Below are 18,022 nucleotides of genomic sequence, written 5' to 3' on the forward strand. Positions count from 1 at the left end.
TAGCCAAGCAAGTGGATGATCAGCCTTGGCTTTCCACAGAGATTTCTAGCAAAATAGATGTCAGTCTTCAGCTAATTTGATTTTGTTCCACACTGGAGGTACTGGATACTGCAAAGGTTATTGGATTTTAAAACTCACTGATGGGGTGTGGGCATCACTTGCTGAACTATCATTTATTGCTGTCCCTAGTTGCTCTCGAAAGTGATGAGCTACTTTCCTGAAGTGCGACAGTGCATTTGCCTTTAGGGAGGGAATTCCAAGATTATGATCCAGTGACAGTGAAGGAACAGTGATTATAGTTTCAAATCAGGATGGTGAGTGGCTTGGAGGGAAAGTTGCAGGTGGTGGCTGCATTTGACTAAGTGTGGCACCAAGTAGCCTAGTAAAACTGGAGTCAGTGGGGGAGGGACAATTCTGGATAAAAGCAAATTACTGTGGATGCTGGAATCTGAAACCAAAAGAGAAAATGCTGGAAAATCTCAGCAAGTCTGGCAGCATCTGTAAGGAGAGAAAAGAGCTGACATTTCGAGTCTAACTGACCCTTTGTCAAAGCTTAAAAAAAAGGGAGAAACGGGGAGGCATTTATACGAGGCTGAGAGAAGGTCATGGCTCCAGAAGCAAAGGTAGCAATAAAGAGGTGATAATGACAGTGCATAGAGAGATTATAGGGAGATTAGGAGCTGTGAATGACCAAGGCTGAAGCCAGTGCTATGTGACAAAATATATGGGGGATGGGGGGATGGGTGAAGCAGAGGCAAAATGGAAAACAGGGGAGAAGGGTAGCAAAGGGGGAAGAGGAGAGGTAAAAGGTGATGAGAGAGTGGGGAGCGAGAGAAAGAGACAATCAAGAAACAAGAGGTACAGAACGGTGAAAATTTTTTTTTAAAAAAATGAAATAAAATTACGGAGCAGAATGAAAACAGAGGGGTCGAGATGGGATAATCATCTGAAGTTGTTGAATTCTGTGTTAAGACCAGCACCCTGTAATGTGCCTAGTCGAAGATGAGATGCTGTTCCTCCAGTTTGCGTTGAGCTTCACTGGAACGTTGCAGCAGGCCAAGAACAAACATGTGGGCCTGGGAGCAGGATTGTGTGTTGAAGTGGCCAGCCACAGGAAGGTCCGGGACCTGATTGCGTACAGTAATCTGTCCTGGACCTTCCCGTGGCTTGCCACTTTTCACTGTTCCGTACCTCTTATTTCTTGATTGTCTCTGCTTTCTCTCGCTCCCCACTCTCTCATCAGCAGCCTTTTTCCTCTCCTCTTCCCCTTTTGCTACCCTTCTCCCCTGTTTTCCATCTTGCTTCTGCTTCATCCATCCCCAATATAGTGAATATAAAAATTATTTTGAAATGAATGAAGGACATTATACTTTTGTTCTTTACAAATTCAGTAAGAATTACAGTAATTTAATTCCATTAGCAGCAATATATTCTTGCAAAGCTCATGAAATTGGACACAGCATTTTAAACTTAATCATTTTTTGCACCAGTGTTTGCTAATACCACAATCTTGCAATTTGATGATATGATTGTAACTTGCAAATAACATTGGCTTTATTAACATTAATATGTCATGTTCAGTAAAACTGATGTGAATCTAAAATGTTCTTCAGGGCCTATGTCCAGAAGTTTCTGTATTCTTGTATGAAGAAGGATCACTGATTCACCTACCACTTGTGGAAAAGGGGCTAGCAGACTTAGATATGTAAAAGTAAGTTTTAAGTAAATATATTTTTCTTTCCTCTATCTCATGTTTATTTAACATTTGAATGTTGGAAAACTTGTATGATGCTTTTGAAAAGTAAATAAGCATGAGAAATAGAAGCAGTGTTAAGCCATTTGGCCTGTGAAGCTTGCCTGTCAGTCCTAAGGATCATGGCTGCTCTTGGGTTTCTGCTTTACCTTCTTGCCAGCTCCCCATTTCCCTTAATTCTTTAAGAAATCAAAAATAAATGGATATTCCAGCCTTTAATGTACTCAACAGTGGACATTGCAGAACTCTAGAAGAAAGAATTGCAAAGATTTGTAACCCTTTGGATGAAATAATTTCTCCACATGCCAGTTTGAAAAGTTCAGTCCCTTATTCTGAGACTCTGTCTTTACGTTGTGAGTTAGAGTCATGGCGTCACAGATGTACAGCATGGAAACCGACCCTTTGGTCCAACCTGTTGCAGTTGTATAAGATTCTGGTGCGGCCACATCTGGAGTATTGTGTGCAGTTTTGGTCGCCATACTATAGGAAGGATGTGGAGGCACTGGAAAGGGTGCAGAGGAGGTTTACCAGGGTGTTGCCTGGTATGGTAGGAAGATCGTATGAGGAAAGGCTGAGGCACTTGCGGCTGTTTTCATTGGAGAAAAGAAGGTTTAGGGGTGACTTGATAGAGGTGTACAAGATGATTAGGGGTTTAGATAGGGTTGACCATGAGAACCTTTTTCCACGTATGGAGTCAGCTATTACGAGGGGGCATAGCTTTAAATTAAGGGGTGGTAGGTATAGGACAGATGTTAGGGGTAGATTCTTTACTCAGCGAGTCGTGAGTTCATGGAATGCCCTGCCAGTAGCAGTGGTGGACTCTCCCTCTTTATGGGCATTTAAACGGGCATTGGATAGGCATATGGAGGATAGTGGGGCTAGTGTAGGTTAGGTGGGCTTGGATCGGCGCAACAAGAAGGGCCAAAGGGCCTGTACTACGCTGTATTTTTCTATGTTTCTATGTTCTGTCCATGCTGACCAGACATCCCAACCCAATCTGGTCCCACCTGCTAGCATCCGGCCCATATCCCTCCAAACCCTTCCTGTTCACATACCCATCCAAATGCCTTTTAAATGTTGTAATTGTACCAGCCTCCACCACTTCCTCTGGTTGCTCATTCCATACATGTATGACCCTCTGCGAGAAACAGTAGCCCCTTAGGTCTTTTTATATCTTTCCTCTCTCACCCTAAAACTATGCCCTCTAGTTCTGGACTCCCCCATCCCAGGGAAAAGACTTTGTCTATTTATCCTATCCATGCCCCTCATAATTTTGTAAATCTCTATAAGGTCACCCCTCAACCTCCAACACTCCAGGAAAAACAGCCCCAGCCTGTCAGCTCTCCCTATAGCTCAGATCCTCCAACCCTGGCAACATCCTTGTAAATCTTTTCTGAACCCTTTCAAGTTTCACAACATCTCTCCGATATGAAGGAGACCAGAATTGCATGCAATATTCCAACAGTGGCCTAACCAATGTCCTGTACAGCCGCAACATGACTTCCCAACTTATGTACTCAATACTCTGACCAATAAAGAAAAGCATACCAAACATCTTCTTCACTATCCTATCTCCACTTTCAAGGAGCTATGAACCTGCACTCCAAGGTCTCTGTTCAGCAGCACTCCCTACGACCTTACCATTAAGTGTATAAGTCCTGCTAAGATTTGCTTTCCCAAAATGCAGCAGCTCGCATTTATCTGAATTAAACTCCATCTGCCACTTCTCAGCCCATTGGCCCATCTGGTCAAGATCCTTTTATAATCTGAGGTAACCTTCTTCGCTGTCCACTACACCTCCAATTTTGGTGTCATCTGCAAACTTACTAACTATATCTCTTACTCTCGCATCCAAATAATTTATGTAAATGACAAAAAGTAGAGGATCCAGCACCAATCCTTGTGGCACTCCACTGCTCACAAGCCTCCAGTCTGAAAAACCAACCCTCCACAACCACCTTCTGTCTTCTACCATCGAGCCAGTTCTGTATCCAAACGGCTAGTTCTCCCTGTATTCAATAAAATCTAACCTTGCTAACCAGCCTCCCATGGGGAAACTTTGTCGAACACCTTACTGAAATCCATATAGATCACATCCACTGCTCTGCCCTCATCAATCCTCTTTGTTACTTCTTCAAAAAACTCAATTAATTTTGAGAGACACGATTGACTACAAAGCTACGTTGACTATCCCTAATCAGTCCTTGCTTTTCCAAATACATGTACATTCTGTAGCTCAGGATTCCCTCCAACAACTTGCCCACCACAGACGTCAGGCTCAATGGTCTATAGTTCCCTGGCTTGTCTTTACCACCCTTCTTAAACAATGGCACCACGTTAGCCAACCTCCAGTCTTCTGGCACCTCAGCTGTGACTATCGATGATACAAATATCTCAGCAAGAGGCCCAGCAATCACTTCTCTAGCTTCCCACAGAGTTCTAGGGTACACTTGATTAGGTCCTGCGGATTTATCCGCCTTTACCCGTTTCAAGACATGCAGCACTTCCTCCTCTGTAATCTGGACATTTTGCAAGATGTCACCATCTTCCATGTCCTTTTCCACAGTAAATACTGATGCAAATTACTCATTTAGTATCTCCTTCATTTTCTGCGACTTCACACAAAGGTCGCCTTGCTGAATTTGGAGGGGCCCTGTTCTCTCCCTAGTTACCCTTTTGTCCTTAATGTATTTGTAAAAACCCTTTGGATTTTTCTTAATTCCATTTGCCAAAGCTATCTCGTCCCCTTTTTGCCCTCCTGATTTCCCTCTTAAGTGTACTCCTACTTCCTTCATACTCTTCTAAGGACTCACTCGATCTATCCTGTCTATACCTGACATAAGCTTCCTTCTTTTTCTTAACCAAACCCTCAATTTCTTTAGTCATCCAGCATTCCCTATACTTACCAGCCTTTCCTGTGGCCTTTCTCCAATTTAGAACTTCAACTTTTAGATCTGGTCTATCCTTTTCCATCACTCTTAAATCTAATAGAATTATGGTTGCTGGCCTCAAAGTGCTCCCTCACTGACACCTCAGTCACCTGCCCTGCCTTATTTCCCAACAGTTGGTCAAGTTTTGCACCTTCTCTAGTAGATACATGTACATACTGAATCACAAAGTTTTCTTGTACACACTTAACAAATTCCTCTCCATCTAAACCCTTAACACAATGGCAGTCCCAGTCTATGTTTGGAAAGTTAAAATCCCCTACCATAACCACCCATTATTCTTACAGATAGCTGAGACGTCCTTACAAATTTGTTTCTCAATTTTCTTCTGACTATTTGGGTGTCTTTAATACAATCCCATCCCTTTCTTATTTCTCAGTTCCACTCAAATAACTTCCCTTCCCTGGATGTATTTCTGGGAATATCCTCCCTCAGCACAGTTGTAATGCTGTCCCTTATCAAAAATGTCACTCCCCCATCTCTCTTGCCTCCATTTGTATCCTGGAACATTAAGCTGCCAGTCCTGCCCATCCCTGCGCCATGTTTCTGTAATTGCTATGATATCCCAGTCCCATGTTCCTAACCATGCCTTGAGTTCACCTGCCTTCCTTGTTAGGCCCCTTGCATTGAAACAAATACAGTTTAATTTATTAGTCCTACCTTGTCCCTGCCAGCTCTGACTGTTTGACTCACTTCTGTTCTCAACTGTACCAGTCTTAGATTGATCTCTTTTCTGTCTATCTCCCTGGGTCCCATCCCCCCACCTTACCAGTATAAATCCTCCCAGCAGCTCTAGCAAATTTCCCTGCCAGTATATTAGTCCCCTTCCAAATTAGGTGCAAACTGCCGTCCTTGTACTGGTTACTTCTACCCAAAAAGAGATTCCAATGGTCCAAATATGTGAATCCTTTTCCCATACACTAGCTCCTCAGCCATGCACTCATCTGCTGTAGCCTCCTATTCCTGCCCTCACTAGCTCGTAGCACCGGGAGTAATCCAGATATTACTACTCTTGAGGACCTCCTTTTTAAATTCCTGCCTAACTCTCTGTAATCTCCCTTCAAAATCTCAACCTTTTTCCCTTCCTATGTCGTTGGTTCCAATGTGGACAATGACCTCTTGCTGGCCCCTCTCCCCCTTGAGAACACTCTGCACCCTCTCTGAGACATCCTTGATCCTGGCACCAGGGAAGCAACACACCATTCTGATTTTTCGCTGCTTGCCACAGAAATGTCTATCTGTACCTCAGACTAGAAAGTCCCCTAACACAATTGATCTCTTAGAAGCAGACATACCCCTCATTGCATTAGAGCCAGTCTCAATACCAGAAACTTGGCTGTTCGTGCTACATTCCCCTGTGAATTGATCACCCCCTACACTTTCCAAAACAGCATACTTGTTTGAAATGGGGATAGCCACCGAAGACTCCTGCACTAACTGCCTAACTCTCTTACCTTTAGTTAAGAGTTAACCCATCTATGTGACTGTATCTGAGACTTTTTGCTCCCTTCCTATAATTGCCATCCATCACATACTGTTGCTGTTGCAAATTCCTCATTGCCTCTGTCTCTCCAACCAATCCATTCGATTTGATAGGATTTGCAACCAACAGCATTTATTGCAGATAAAATCCACAGTAACCGGTAAACACTCCTTAAACTCCCGCACATGACAAGAAGCGCATATCACTCGTCTAAAGGCCATTTTTGCTCCTTCACAATCTACAGACCCAGAAAATAACACCGTCGTATTTCTCTACAAATCACTGCCCCAGGTTAAATTAATAGTTATGGCTAATATGTCTCTTGATTAAACTTAAAATATATCTCAAAAACATATAATCAAGAAAGAACTCACTCTACTCACTACTGCAGATTTTCTGTAGGCCACACTTTAAAACTATTCACTTATCTGTTTCTGTGCTGTGACTTCACTCAAACAGTTCCTCCAAGGTCAGTTGTGAATTTCACTCTTTGTTAATTTTCCCTAATGTATGCTGATGTCCAGCAAAACATGAATACTGGTAAATGATGTATTTTGTCAGTCTTTCTTCTTGCATTCATTAGGACATACGCAAGAATACAAAATTAAAGGAGGAACATTTTACTCTGTATGCAAAGGGTGTGCTGATTTCATGGCAATAAATTGCCTAACCATTTAACCTGTTCATTTTATGCAGAACTGGCTGTAAAAAAAAGATGTGGCATAAAGGGACATCACCTTTTTTGTGTAAACAGTGAACTTTGAAAGTGAACCCTACAACAGCTTGTTGCTCTTACACATGCCCAACAATGCTTTTTTTAAAGCTTGCTTTCCACATGAATGTTTGATCAGCTGGGCTTGCTTTCAAGAATTCAGGGTTTTGAGTGGGTGCTGGTTTGCAGTAGGATAGCTGGGAGTAGATGAGTTCAAACTCAGCAACTACCTCATCCCGTTTGCCTGATGAATGTACACTAAAATTGAAATTAACTTTCAGTCTGATATGCTAAGCCAGATATCCCAAAGACTTGTCAATCACATCGAATAACATGTCTTTTTAGCTATTCACATGCAAGGTACTGACGATATCCAAATAGCGCATGCTTGCAGAGTGTCCAACATTTTAGGTGTGATTTCATGATTATTTCACAATTGTTGCAAATTCCGAATATGTTAAGAATTACAATAACTATCAGTACTCGAGTTCTGTGCTACCGAATTGTTACAAGTATCTAAAATGTGGAGATCAAAACTGTCTAGAATACGCCAGATAAGGACTCACCAAAACATTGTACAGTTGGAACAAGATTTTATTCCTGAACTCCAATCCCCATGCAATAAAAGCCAAGCTTTTACCCTTCTTGTTGCTTGCTGTATCTGATTTCTAACTTGGAGTTTAAAGTCTTTTTGAACATCAGCACTTAGAATATCTTTTAAAAGGTGTCTAAATTCTTTTTAATTATTAGAGCAAAATAAAAAAATGCTCTCACCCTATATTAATAATCCATCAGTCATTCTTATTGCCCAGTTTTTTCACTCAGTCTTAACACTTATTGCAGCCTTGTTGTGTCATCTCCACAGCTTGTTTTTCTGCTGTATTTACTTGTCAAAAACTGTCCTCCTCTTCCTCGTTGATGTTAACTATACATAGCTGTAGCCCCAGCATTGACTGCAGTGGCACTCCAATATTCACTGCTTGTCAACTTGAAAATACCTCATTTTTGTCCACTGATTCCCATCTGATAACTAATCTTCTAACTGTGCTAATAGATTACACTACTCCATGAGCTCTTACTTTGCTTCTCCACCTCCCTGCAGTATTTGGAAATCCCAAAACCACTGGTTTTCATTTTTTTGCATTATCAGTTGCACACTCAAAATCACCAATAAATTTGTCAAACAGGATTTCCCTTTAGTAAAATAAAGTTAAATTATTCTAATCACACCATGCTTTTCGTTTTAGGCTTTTCCTAACCCTGTTTTTAGAAAAGCGGAATAACATTTGCGTATTTCAAGATGGAGACTGTTTCCAAATCTCAGTAATTTTGAAAAATCATAGATAGTGGAAGAGCTAACTATGTAGTTAAAAGTCACGTAACACCAGGTTATAGTCCAATAGTGCTCCAAAGGCTTGTATTTCCAAAGAAATTTGTTGGACTATAACCTGATGTTGTGTGATTTTTTAAATTGTCCACCCCAATCGAACACTAGCACCTCCATATCATGGCTACTATTTATGTAGTCAATCTTTTAAAGCCTAAAGGCGTTGGTCATCACATTTGAGTTTTGTTGGATTTCCTTGAGTTTTTCCAGTGTTTTCTCCAATATTAATTTCTTCAGTTTCCTGAATCTGTCTAGTCTCTGGGTTACCATCCAGTTCTTAGATGAAACTTGTGTCTTTGATGTGAAGTCAGACAAAATATTTGTTCAGTGCCTCCTGAGGAAATGACATTCCCACGAAATTTCTCCTGTCTTTGCTTCTAACAGACCAATGTTTACTCCAGCTATTACCTTCCTTATTTATGTTAATATTCTTAATCTCTCTTCAAATTTATGACCATTCTTGTATCTTTTTCCCTTTTTATTAACATGTTTGAAAGCTCTTTGATCTTTAAAATGCTTCCAGTGCTCAAACTTTATTTTTTATTTACGATATTACAAGTATCCTTTCATCTAAATGCTCTCTGTAAAAAGAAAGATCCGTCGTTTAGGATGTTGTGTTTTTCAGTGGAATGCAGTTTTGATGTTTGTTTTGTTGATTGTTTTGTTTTGATCTGTTTCTTTAATTGTTTTCTACTTTATTTACAGTCATTCCTTTTCAGTGAACCTTGTAAACCTTACCAAGGTTAAGCCCCTCTTATTTCCGTTTCTGGAAACATTAAAAGTATGAGAGTGTGGGGTACATTTTCCAGATTGGAAAGCTTATAAGTAACTAAGAACCTAATTCCATAATTTAAATACATTGAGAATATATAGGAGGAAAATATTTTATTTTATCATTTCTTTATAAACAGGGTATCAGCAAGATGTTGGAGAACCTTCAAACCACACAAGATTCTACAAAATATTGCCGTTACATTTTTCTTGTATCTTTTACTGCAAAGGTTTTGCTGTACTGGAGTTTGAAGGTGTATAAAGCTATTGTGTTCAAGTTTTCTTGACTGAATACTGTTTAGCATTGTTTTATTTTACTTAAAGCATTGATGTGATGCTAATGTATATCTGTTCAATGGCTAAGTTCATGATGGTTCAACTGCAAAAAAAAAATTGACATTACTTCTAAGTTTTTTGTTTTTCCAATATGCTCAATAGTCTAACAGCACCATGTTATTGTTTTGTTTAACGAGTATCAAGAATACCAATTATGGTAAATAATTCTGATTTGATGGCAGAGTTGTCAAATTTCTGTATATTCATAAATATTGTTTATTGTTTGAAGTAAATGTTTATATTTTCAATAAAGTTGTTTTCTGGTGTGTTTCCAGTGGCATGCTACCATTTTCCTATTTATTCAAGCAATGGTTTGGGATGATCACCCAAGTAAATTCTTAAGAATTAGAAAAATGTATCAAGATATTTCTTATGGTAAATTTATTAAGGTAAATCAACACTTTAACTTATTTCTTTTCTGCTCGATGCAGAAATTTAATATTTTTGATTTCCTATCAAAAATGGCAATTTGTTACATTATTTGTAACCAAACTCGCCTTATGTTTCTAAGAAATGCTGTTCTCTCAATTTGTTGAGTTTTATACTTGTCCATTTTGAGGCCCATCACTCCTGTGGCATGCTGTTGTATTCCAGGTGGTTTTTCGGCTATGGTTGGGAAGGAGAAATGATACTTGCCATAATGTAGTTTGGCTTGTGCTGACTAATGACCATACTATGATCAGTCACACTCTCTTCTCTTTTTGATGCCTTTAAATTCTCCATCTTCTAGCTTACTGTGCATTACTGTAATTAGCCATCAAGAAACCGGTTTAAAACCAACTTCAAAATTTGGGCCAACACATTGTACGTCCCAGCACTATTCTTATGCTGCATGTTTATATCAGTTATAGTCCAGGGGGTATGATAATTGACCAAAACTTTAAGCCAGTCATCTGTCGCAAACAAAAATAAAGACTTGAGTCATTTCAAAACCAAGCACAGTTCAAGAAGAAAACAAATGGGTGCATTAAAGGAAAAATGAATGTGAAACAAAGTCAAGGAAAGATATTTAAAGCTGAGGTAGTGTAAAAATGTTTATACCTGGAGAACAACGCTATTCAGTTTGCCACATTTTCAAATCATTGTTAAAAATATGTAAAGTTTTTCTTTAAGAAATCAAAGGCTGATCACTTCCAATATATTTTAATCTTTTTGAAATGATCTATAGATTTCTGTTCTGACCTATATGCAGAATGTTTTGCAATCAAATATTTTAAAAATATAGTCACTAGTGTAGGAAATGTGTTGTCAGTCAGCAAATGGACCCACAAACAATGAATTCCATTTATACAGTATAAATAAAATTGACTTTCAGCTTCCAGTTGCATGCCACTTCAACTCAGAAACACAGTACAGAAACAGGCTCTTCAGCCTGACTTGTCCATGCCAACCAGATTTGCTAAAGTGAACTAATCTCATTTGCCTGTGTTTGGCCCATATTCCCTTCCTATTCATGTAACTGTCCAAATGTCTTTTAAATGGTGTAGTTGTACCTGCCTCTACCACTTCATCTGGCACCTCATTCCATGTTCATACCACCATGTATGTGAAAAAGTTTCTCCTCGGGTCACTTTCAAATCTTTCCCTCCTTATCTTAAACCTATGCTGTCAGGTCTTGGACTCCACTACCCTGTGGAAAAGACCAAGCTTTCCTACCTATCATCAGTTGTGAAGAAGGGGCACTGGACTGTCAATTGTGGGCGGCATAGTGGTTAGCACTGCTGCCTCACAGCACCAGAGACCCAGGTTCAATTCCTGTTTCAGGCGACTGACTGTGTGGAGTTTGCACATTCTCCATGTCTGCGTGGGTTTCCTCCCACAGTCCACAAATGTGCAGTTTAGGTGAATTGGCCATGCTAAATTGCCCGTAGTGTTAGGTGCAGGGGTAAATGTAGGGAATGGGTCTGGGTGGGTTGTTCTTCAGTGGGTCGGTGTGGACTTGTTGGGCCGAAAGCCTGTTTCCACACGTAAGTAATCTAATTAATTCTGCCTTCTTTCCACAGATGCTGCCAGACCTGCTGAGTTTCTATAGCAATTTGTTTTCGCTTCAGTTTTTCAGCATCTGCGGTTCTTTTTAGTTTTTAAGGACTGGGACCTGGGAAGACACTTTGCCGTTTGTCAAAATAATACTATCAAGTGCTGTTGTGTTACAAGTGACAACACTTCAAATCCTGCAGTAATTTGCGCCTACACTTCAAAAAGCAATTGTAAATTACTTTGGAATGTCTTGAGGTTCTGAAATGTATTGAGTTGAAAATGAAAAAGAGATGTGATCAATGCAGTAGAAGTTAAAAGCTGATTTAAGCACCTATTTTTAATTGTTAAGATAGTTGGTGCAGGTTCATAGCTCCTTGAAAGTGGAGATAGGATAGTGAAAAAGGCATTTGGTATGCTTTCCTTTATTGGTCAGAGTATTGAGTACAGGAGTTGGGAGGTCATGTTGCGGCTGTACAGGACATTGGTTAGGCCAGTGTTGGGATATTGTGTGCAATTCTGGTCTCCTTCCTATCGGAAAGATGTTGTGAAACTTGAAAGGGTTCAGAAAAGATTTACAATGATGTTGCCAGGGTTGGAGGATCTGCGCTACAGGGAGAAGCTGAACAGGCTGAGGTTGTTTTCCCTGGAGTGTTGGAGGCTGAGGGGTGACCTTATAGATGTTTACAAAATGATGAGGGGCATGGTTAGGATAAATAGACAACGTCTTTTCCCTGGGGTCAGGGAGTCCAGAATTAGAGGGCATAAGTTTAGGGTGAGAGGGGAAAGATATAAAAGAGACCTCGGACAACTTTTTTCACACAGAGGGTGGTACGTGAATGGAATGAGCTACCAGAGGCTGTGGTGGAGGCTGGTACAATTGCAACATTTAAGAGGCATTTGGATGGGTATATGAATAGGAAGGGTTTGGAGGGATATGGACCGGGTGCTGGCAGGTGGGACTAGAGTGGGTTGGGATATATGGACGGGTTGGACCGAAGAGTCTGTTTCCATGCTGTACATCTCTATGCTGTATAAACTAATTTTCCCAAAGCCAAAATGGGAGATTTTGTAGTGCAGTGGTTGGGTTCCAGACATAAGATGTCTGAAGATCAAAACCAGAGCAAAGGAGGTTAGTTTGGGAAGGGTGATGCACCATATAAGGCGATGCAAATTTCCAACCAGTCAAGTGAGTCAAGCAGATAAATTCAGATTTTAAATGGCTGGTAAAGCACGTCATTATATAACCTTCAAAATCCATAGCAGTGTTATCCAATACAATTTCAATACTTGAAATTTGTCATGGCAATTTATATTTACATTTTTTTTCAATACTAGTGAGATTTTAAGTGACAGTTAAATCTGTCTTCGTATGAATGTCAGAAGTAAAGGGCATTAGCATTATTTTAGCATTTGATAATATATATCACAATATAATGTGCACATTGATAGGTTTTATTGGCATTGATGAGTGAATTACACTAATATCTTTATTACCTCCAAAGGTATTCAAAACAAACAATCTGATGCAATGTATTCTGTGTGTAGTGAGTTCTTCTGAAATGAACATTGTATCACAGAAATAACCATTCTAACAGTCAATCCAGTTGGTGTCATAGGATTTCACTTTCACTTCAGGTTGTGTTGTTGTGCACTGTCATTGTTTTTTTAAAGTAGTGGCTGACTCAAACCACTTCCATTTGGATGTTTACAAGGTGATAGAATTGAAATTTACATAATTTCATGTTTTTGCATTGGTTTTGCAATCCAGGAGGCATAGTGTTCATTTTTATTTTCAGGGTCACAAGCTACACTGAAACAATCGATAGGAAAACTATGTAATCAGTCTTTATGCAATTAGGATGATTTAGTTTTTAAATGCAGCACTGTCTTTTGAAAACAAGTAATCATAAAGAATATTTGCCTTACGTACAAAGCTGTAGCTGTCATATTTCATTATTAAATGATAAAGTTCAGAGCATTGTTTGTGCTGAATAGTAAACATACAAGCTAATGTTTGAATTTAGAGGTACTGTAGTGGTGATCTTTATAAAATCTGAGGTGGAGAGTCATTTGAAAGGTATGATTTCTAGAAATCAATGATTTTGTATCCTTTTGTAGATGTACATTTAATGTAAGATTAAAAGGAGGAAATATGGTTATACAATTCCTGTTACAGTTCCACAGAGCCATTCTATCAGCATCTGGGATTGCTGAAAAAATGTGATTTACATGGTTATAATGTCATTCAAGGACATCAAATGATGAGTGTTAGGTAGTGCAAGATGTGTTAACAAAGCAGTTTTTTGCAATTTGGGGGAAAAATCTAGTTCCTGTTTTGAGATTGAGAGTTGTACCTGTTGCTTTAATGAATTTTGATCTTGTCATGTTGTATACCAATACTGTGGAAGCACTTAAAACATTTAGTCTTTAAACGCTTAGAAATCAAGACTGATTGCCAGAGCCAGGACAGCAGCTTTAATTCATTGAAGAGTTTAGCAATCCAACAATTCTTCAAATCAGGCCTGCAGTATATATTGAGAAAGATGATAATACTGATAACTGAAATATTCTGTGCTCCAGTTCATTTTTTTTTAAACAATTCTAAAGATGAAAAGCAAATAATCAAACTGCCTCAACATATTGTTTTTTTACTCAGGACTCACTTGTACTTTTGTGTCTGCTACTTCTAAATACAGAATTAATAAATACCTTTAAAACTTTAGTCTGTCCTTTCAATCAACATCCCATTGGGTTGAAGGCAGATGTTTCAAATTTCACAGAGTACAGCATTGTAATATACTAATAGTGTGGTTTTCACAAAATATTTGTAATGCACAATGTTAATATCCAGTGTTCTTACTCTCCTTGGTAAGACTGATCAGGCTGTCCTACTTCTTGTGGTCTCTGGCAATGCATTCTAAACTATCAGGCAACAGCCAGTTGGAGGATGAGGTTCCACTTGAATTATGTTTTATAAATCCACAAAAAAATTCTTTTTTTATGTAGAAAAACAGGCCTTTAAATTAAAAAGAATTACCTATATAGAAATGTGTAGTTTAAATATATAACACAATTCAAATTATTTAGTTCACTTTATCAAATGCAGTTGATTTAATTCAAAGATTGATGAACATACACTATATATTGCACTTCAATTTTATAAACATTCAAACTTGCACATCACACTTTTTCCACAGTTAGCTCACATTGTTCTAATATTCAAGTATTTACATAAAGAAAATAATATACTAGCATATGAAAGCTAAAGTACAGTTAGATTGTGTAAATAAAGAGTTCAAACACAATAGTTTTAAGACTTAAAATAACTGGGGTTTACTGTCCATGATTATATGGCCTTCCTTGTCTTTGATTCTTATTCTTCCTGAACTGTACTTCGTTTCCTGTTGACCATTTAGATACACTGTTTTAACAGTTCCGTCAGGGTATTCCCGTCTTTTGTAACTCGATGTGTGTATTTCTCTTTGTCCATTGTTAAATTCAATAATCTTGTTACCATCCCTGCATTGAAGGAACAAACTTAAATTTTATGATTTTGAGATGTCCTTTAGTTATCAATAAAACTACTTGATTACAGCATAATGTCTATGATTACAAAGATGTTATCTATAAATATGGCACAGTAACATCCCATAAAGACACTTTACAGAAACTTGGTATATTGCTTGTTCGTTTAACATAAAACACTGCACAGGAACTTGATAGTGATATTAAAACTGTTAGCCAAAACTTGTTTGATAGTGTGTTTTAAGGATCACAAAGTAGGGTGGAGAGGCATAAATGTTTTTGGAAATAATTCTAAACCTCTTATGGTTGTTGAAGGCAGCGTCACTATTACAATCAGTTGGTCAAGAGGCTAGAAGTATGAGGGTAGGCATCATCGTTATGACCTAAATTTTGGGAGAATGAAGCCATGGTGGAATTTGAAAACTATGTTGAATGTAAAAATTTCTAATATCGCTTGACCAGGAGTCAATTTAGTTAGTTATCCTGTTTCCAGTGGCTTTTGAGGCAGGATGTTCTGACTGATGGTAGGCAAAATAATTAATCTACCTCTGCCTTAAAATTCAAAGGTTAATTGTGTATAAAAGGGCATGTAGCTGTTGTGATGTCCTGTTGCATCTCCATGCCAACCAATCAGCACCCTTTTCATTGTTGACTAAGTTGTTGCTTCCTCCTTGCTTCAGTTCTAATGAAAACTTTTGACTGCCTCACTAGCAAAGTTTAAGTACTGAATAGGAGAATCGTATGGCGCACGTTGCTGAACAAATTACTTTTGGTGGTTACTTACAGTTGCAAACGTATTATCGTGCCATCTGGAAACACACATTCTTCATGACCATCTGTGAACAAGTATTTAATGGTCTGGTCTGGAAAAGTGATTTCCTTTTTCCCATCTGGGTAATGTTTCTCTGGATTTAATAACACGTATTTGAATAAAATTATCTAATCCATTGCAAAATTTAGCAATGAAAATAATGTTTTATGTTGAAAATGAAACTTGCTCTTCACCATTTCCCAATTAAAAAACAATCCATAAGCTATTTGTGGCATTTTGATAACAAACACAAACTGACCGATTTTCATCCATTCCAGAATCTGCCTTTGACTGGAAATACATTTTCCAGCCCATACATTTTCTGTATCAATTTGATCACAGCCAGAGATTTAAAATCTACAGTCTATTTAAAATACATCATACTGAAAATTTTCCAAATAACTGTTGAATCAGAAAATCAAAATATTGTGCAGAAATAACTAAAAACGATATTTAAAGTAACATTCAAGAGGTTCATGCAGCAAAATAAACAATATTGGTGAGAACTGCATAAATTATGAATGCAGGTCAGTAATGTCCTTAAAAAAATTTGGGCTGCTCACTAAGACACAGTTGGGTGAAACAGTGTCGGTTAGCAGCAGATGATGCAATGGATTCTGCGCTCAAACAATGTTTAAATTATCTTCAATTGCTGCAGTGTCACATAGGAAACAGATCCTCTGGTCTAATTAGTCCATGCTAATCATGTTCTCAAACTAAACTTGTTCCATTTGCCTGCATTTGGTACATATCCCTCCAAACTTTGCCAGTTCACATACCTGTCCAAATGTCTTTTAAAAGTTGCAACTGTTCCTCCATCCACCACTCATTCCACACACAAACCACTAAAAAAGTTGCCCCTCCTGCCCTTTCTCATCTTAAAAATATTTTCCCTACTTTTGAACTTACTGACCCTAGAGAAGAGACCCTTTACTATTTATGTCTTTCATGATTTTATAAACCTCTATCATCCTCAACCTCCTATGGTCCAGTGAAAGAAGTCACAGCCCAGTTTTACAACTCAGACCCTCACACTGAAAATAAAAGCTGCTCATTCATATATAATATAAGGATAAATGTTATGACAGTAGGACAGAAATTTGCAACTAGTTTTCTCACTTTAAGGGGGAATTTTCCAATCAACCATGTGCAATAATGCTCATGGATAAGTAGCCACTAAATTGGCAGCAACACTGGTAGCTTTTACAAAGAAAACAGATTCCTAACGTACATATTTTGGCCTTTATAAAGTTTGGACCAACAAATAGCTGCTAAGTTTAATGTTGTAGCAGGATATCAAAGTGATGGAATGCTGAAGCTTGCTTTTGTGACTATTTGGCAATGTGTGTCTTATTTGACTCTGTACTGAGAACCCAACCTTAACTCAGAAAGAAAGTATATTTCAGCTAACATAATATTACCGAACTCAATCCTCAACCATAAATTTTGTCACTTCTAGACAACTGAAATCTTAAACTCATCTCAAATTCTGACTATATCTTATCCTAGTTCCCACTCATCTGTCATAACCATTCTCTGACTCGCACTGGTTGCAGTTTTCTAACATCTCCAATTTAAAATTTGAATCCTGTTTCAAAATTCCCTTGATGCTCTTACCCCTCTTTTTAATAATTGACTCCATCCATATGATTCTTCTAGACCTATGTGTGCCACTAATGCTGATCTCCTCTTCATTCCCATTCCTCCTTCTGCATTAATCTTAGGAATTTGACATTTCCCTATTCTCATTACAAGCCCCTTAAGACCAGTCTCTAAATCTTTGGTTACTCCATCTAATCTCTTTCACACCGGCTTGGTTTATGCTTCTATGAGGTATCTTGAAGCTTTCTCATGCTAAATGGTGCTGTTTGAATGCAAGTTTTGTTAAAAGTGGAGTTGCTATTGAATACAATAGTGATATCAGTGACCTATTTACCACTAAACTGCATTCAAGTGGAACATGCCTGTAAGGAGATGAAAGGAGGAAAGCACTTGACTATTGGTACCAAATAAATTCAGGCCCACTTTCATATAGAGAATGCTTCCAACAGCCTGAACTCTCTATAAATGTTAATTGGCTATGATATTTGCACAAATAACCAGGAAATTGATGAAATTGCAAATATAACAAAATGGTTGAAAATTTTAAAAATGTAGACTGGTAGGTATGTTTGTGCAAAATTGGACCACCAAAATTATGGGTCACTTATTGGGCATAAATCCCTGATAATTCATCTTTACTCTCTATCATTAGTTTCACCGGTAAAAGATCACAAGATATTGGAGCAGAAGTCAGCCACTCAGTCCATCGAATCAGCT

The 18,022-nt window shown here is 38.4% G+C and overlaps 2 protein-coding genes across 2 annotated transcripts in view; one reads left to right on the plus strand and one right to left on the minus strand.

Annotated features, from left to right (window-relative positions):
- Positions 1–10,506, plus strand: part of rnf17 (ring finger protein 17) — a 97,454-nt gene extending 86,948 nt beyond the window's left edge. The window contains exons 20-21 of the mRNA XM_043691873.2: positions 1,614–1,711; positions 9,195–10,506. Of these exons, the coding sequence (XP_043547808.2) occupies positions 1,614–1,709 (96 nt within the window). The 3' untranslated portion in view covers positions 1,710–1,711; positions 9,195–10,506. The remainder of the gene's footprint in view (positions 1–1,613; positions 1,712–9,194) is intronic.
- A 3,940-nt stretch (positions 10,507–14,446) lies between these two features.
- The window catches only part of cpap (centrosome assembly and centriole elongation protein), a 96,273-nt gene continuing 92,697 nt past the window's right edge, over positions 14,447–18,022 (minus strand). Inside the window, exons 17-18 of the mRNA XM_043691877.2 lie at positions 15,677–15,797; positions 14,447–14,886 (exon numbers count right to left, since the gene is read on the minus strand). Of these exons, the coding sequence (XP_043547812.2) occupies positions 14,685–14,886; positions 15,677–15,797 (323 nt within the window). The 3' untranslated portion in view covers positions 14,447–14,684. The remainder of the gene's footprint in view (positions 14,887–15,676; positions 15,798–18,022) is intronic.

The sequence above is a fragment of the Chiloscyllium plagiosum genome, unplaced genomic scaffold (assembly GCF_037043375.1).
Source record: "Chiloscyllium plagiosum isolate Xiang-an unplaced genomic scaffold, Cpla_swu_hap1 HiC_scaffold_6, whole genome shotgun sequence".
Classification (NCBI taxonomy): Eukaryota; Metazoa; Chordata; class Chondrichthyes; order Orectolobiformes; family Hemiscylliidae; genus Chiloscyllium; species Chiloscyllium plagiosum.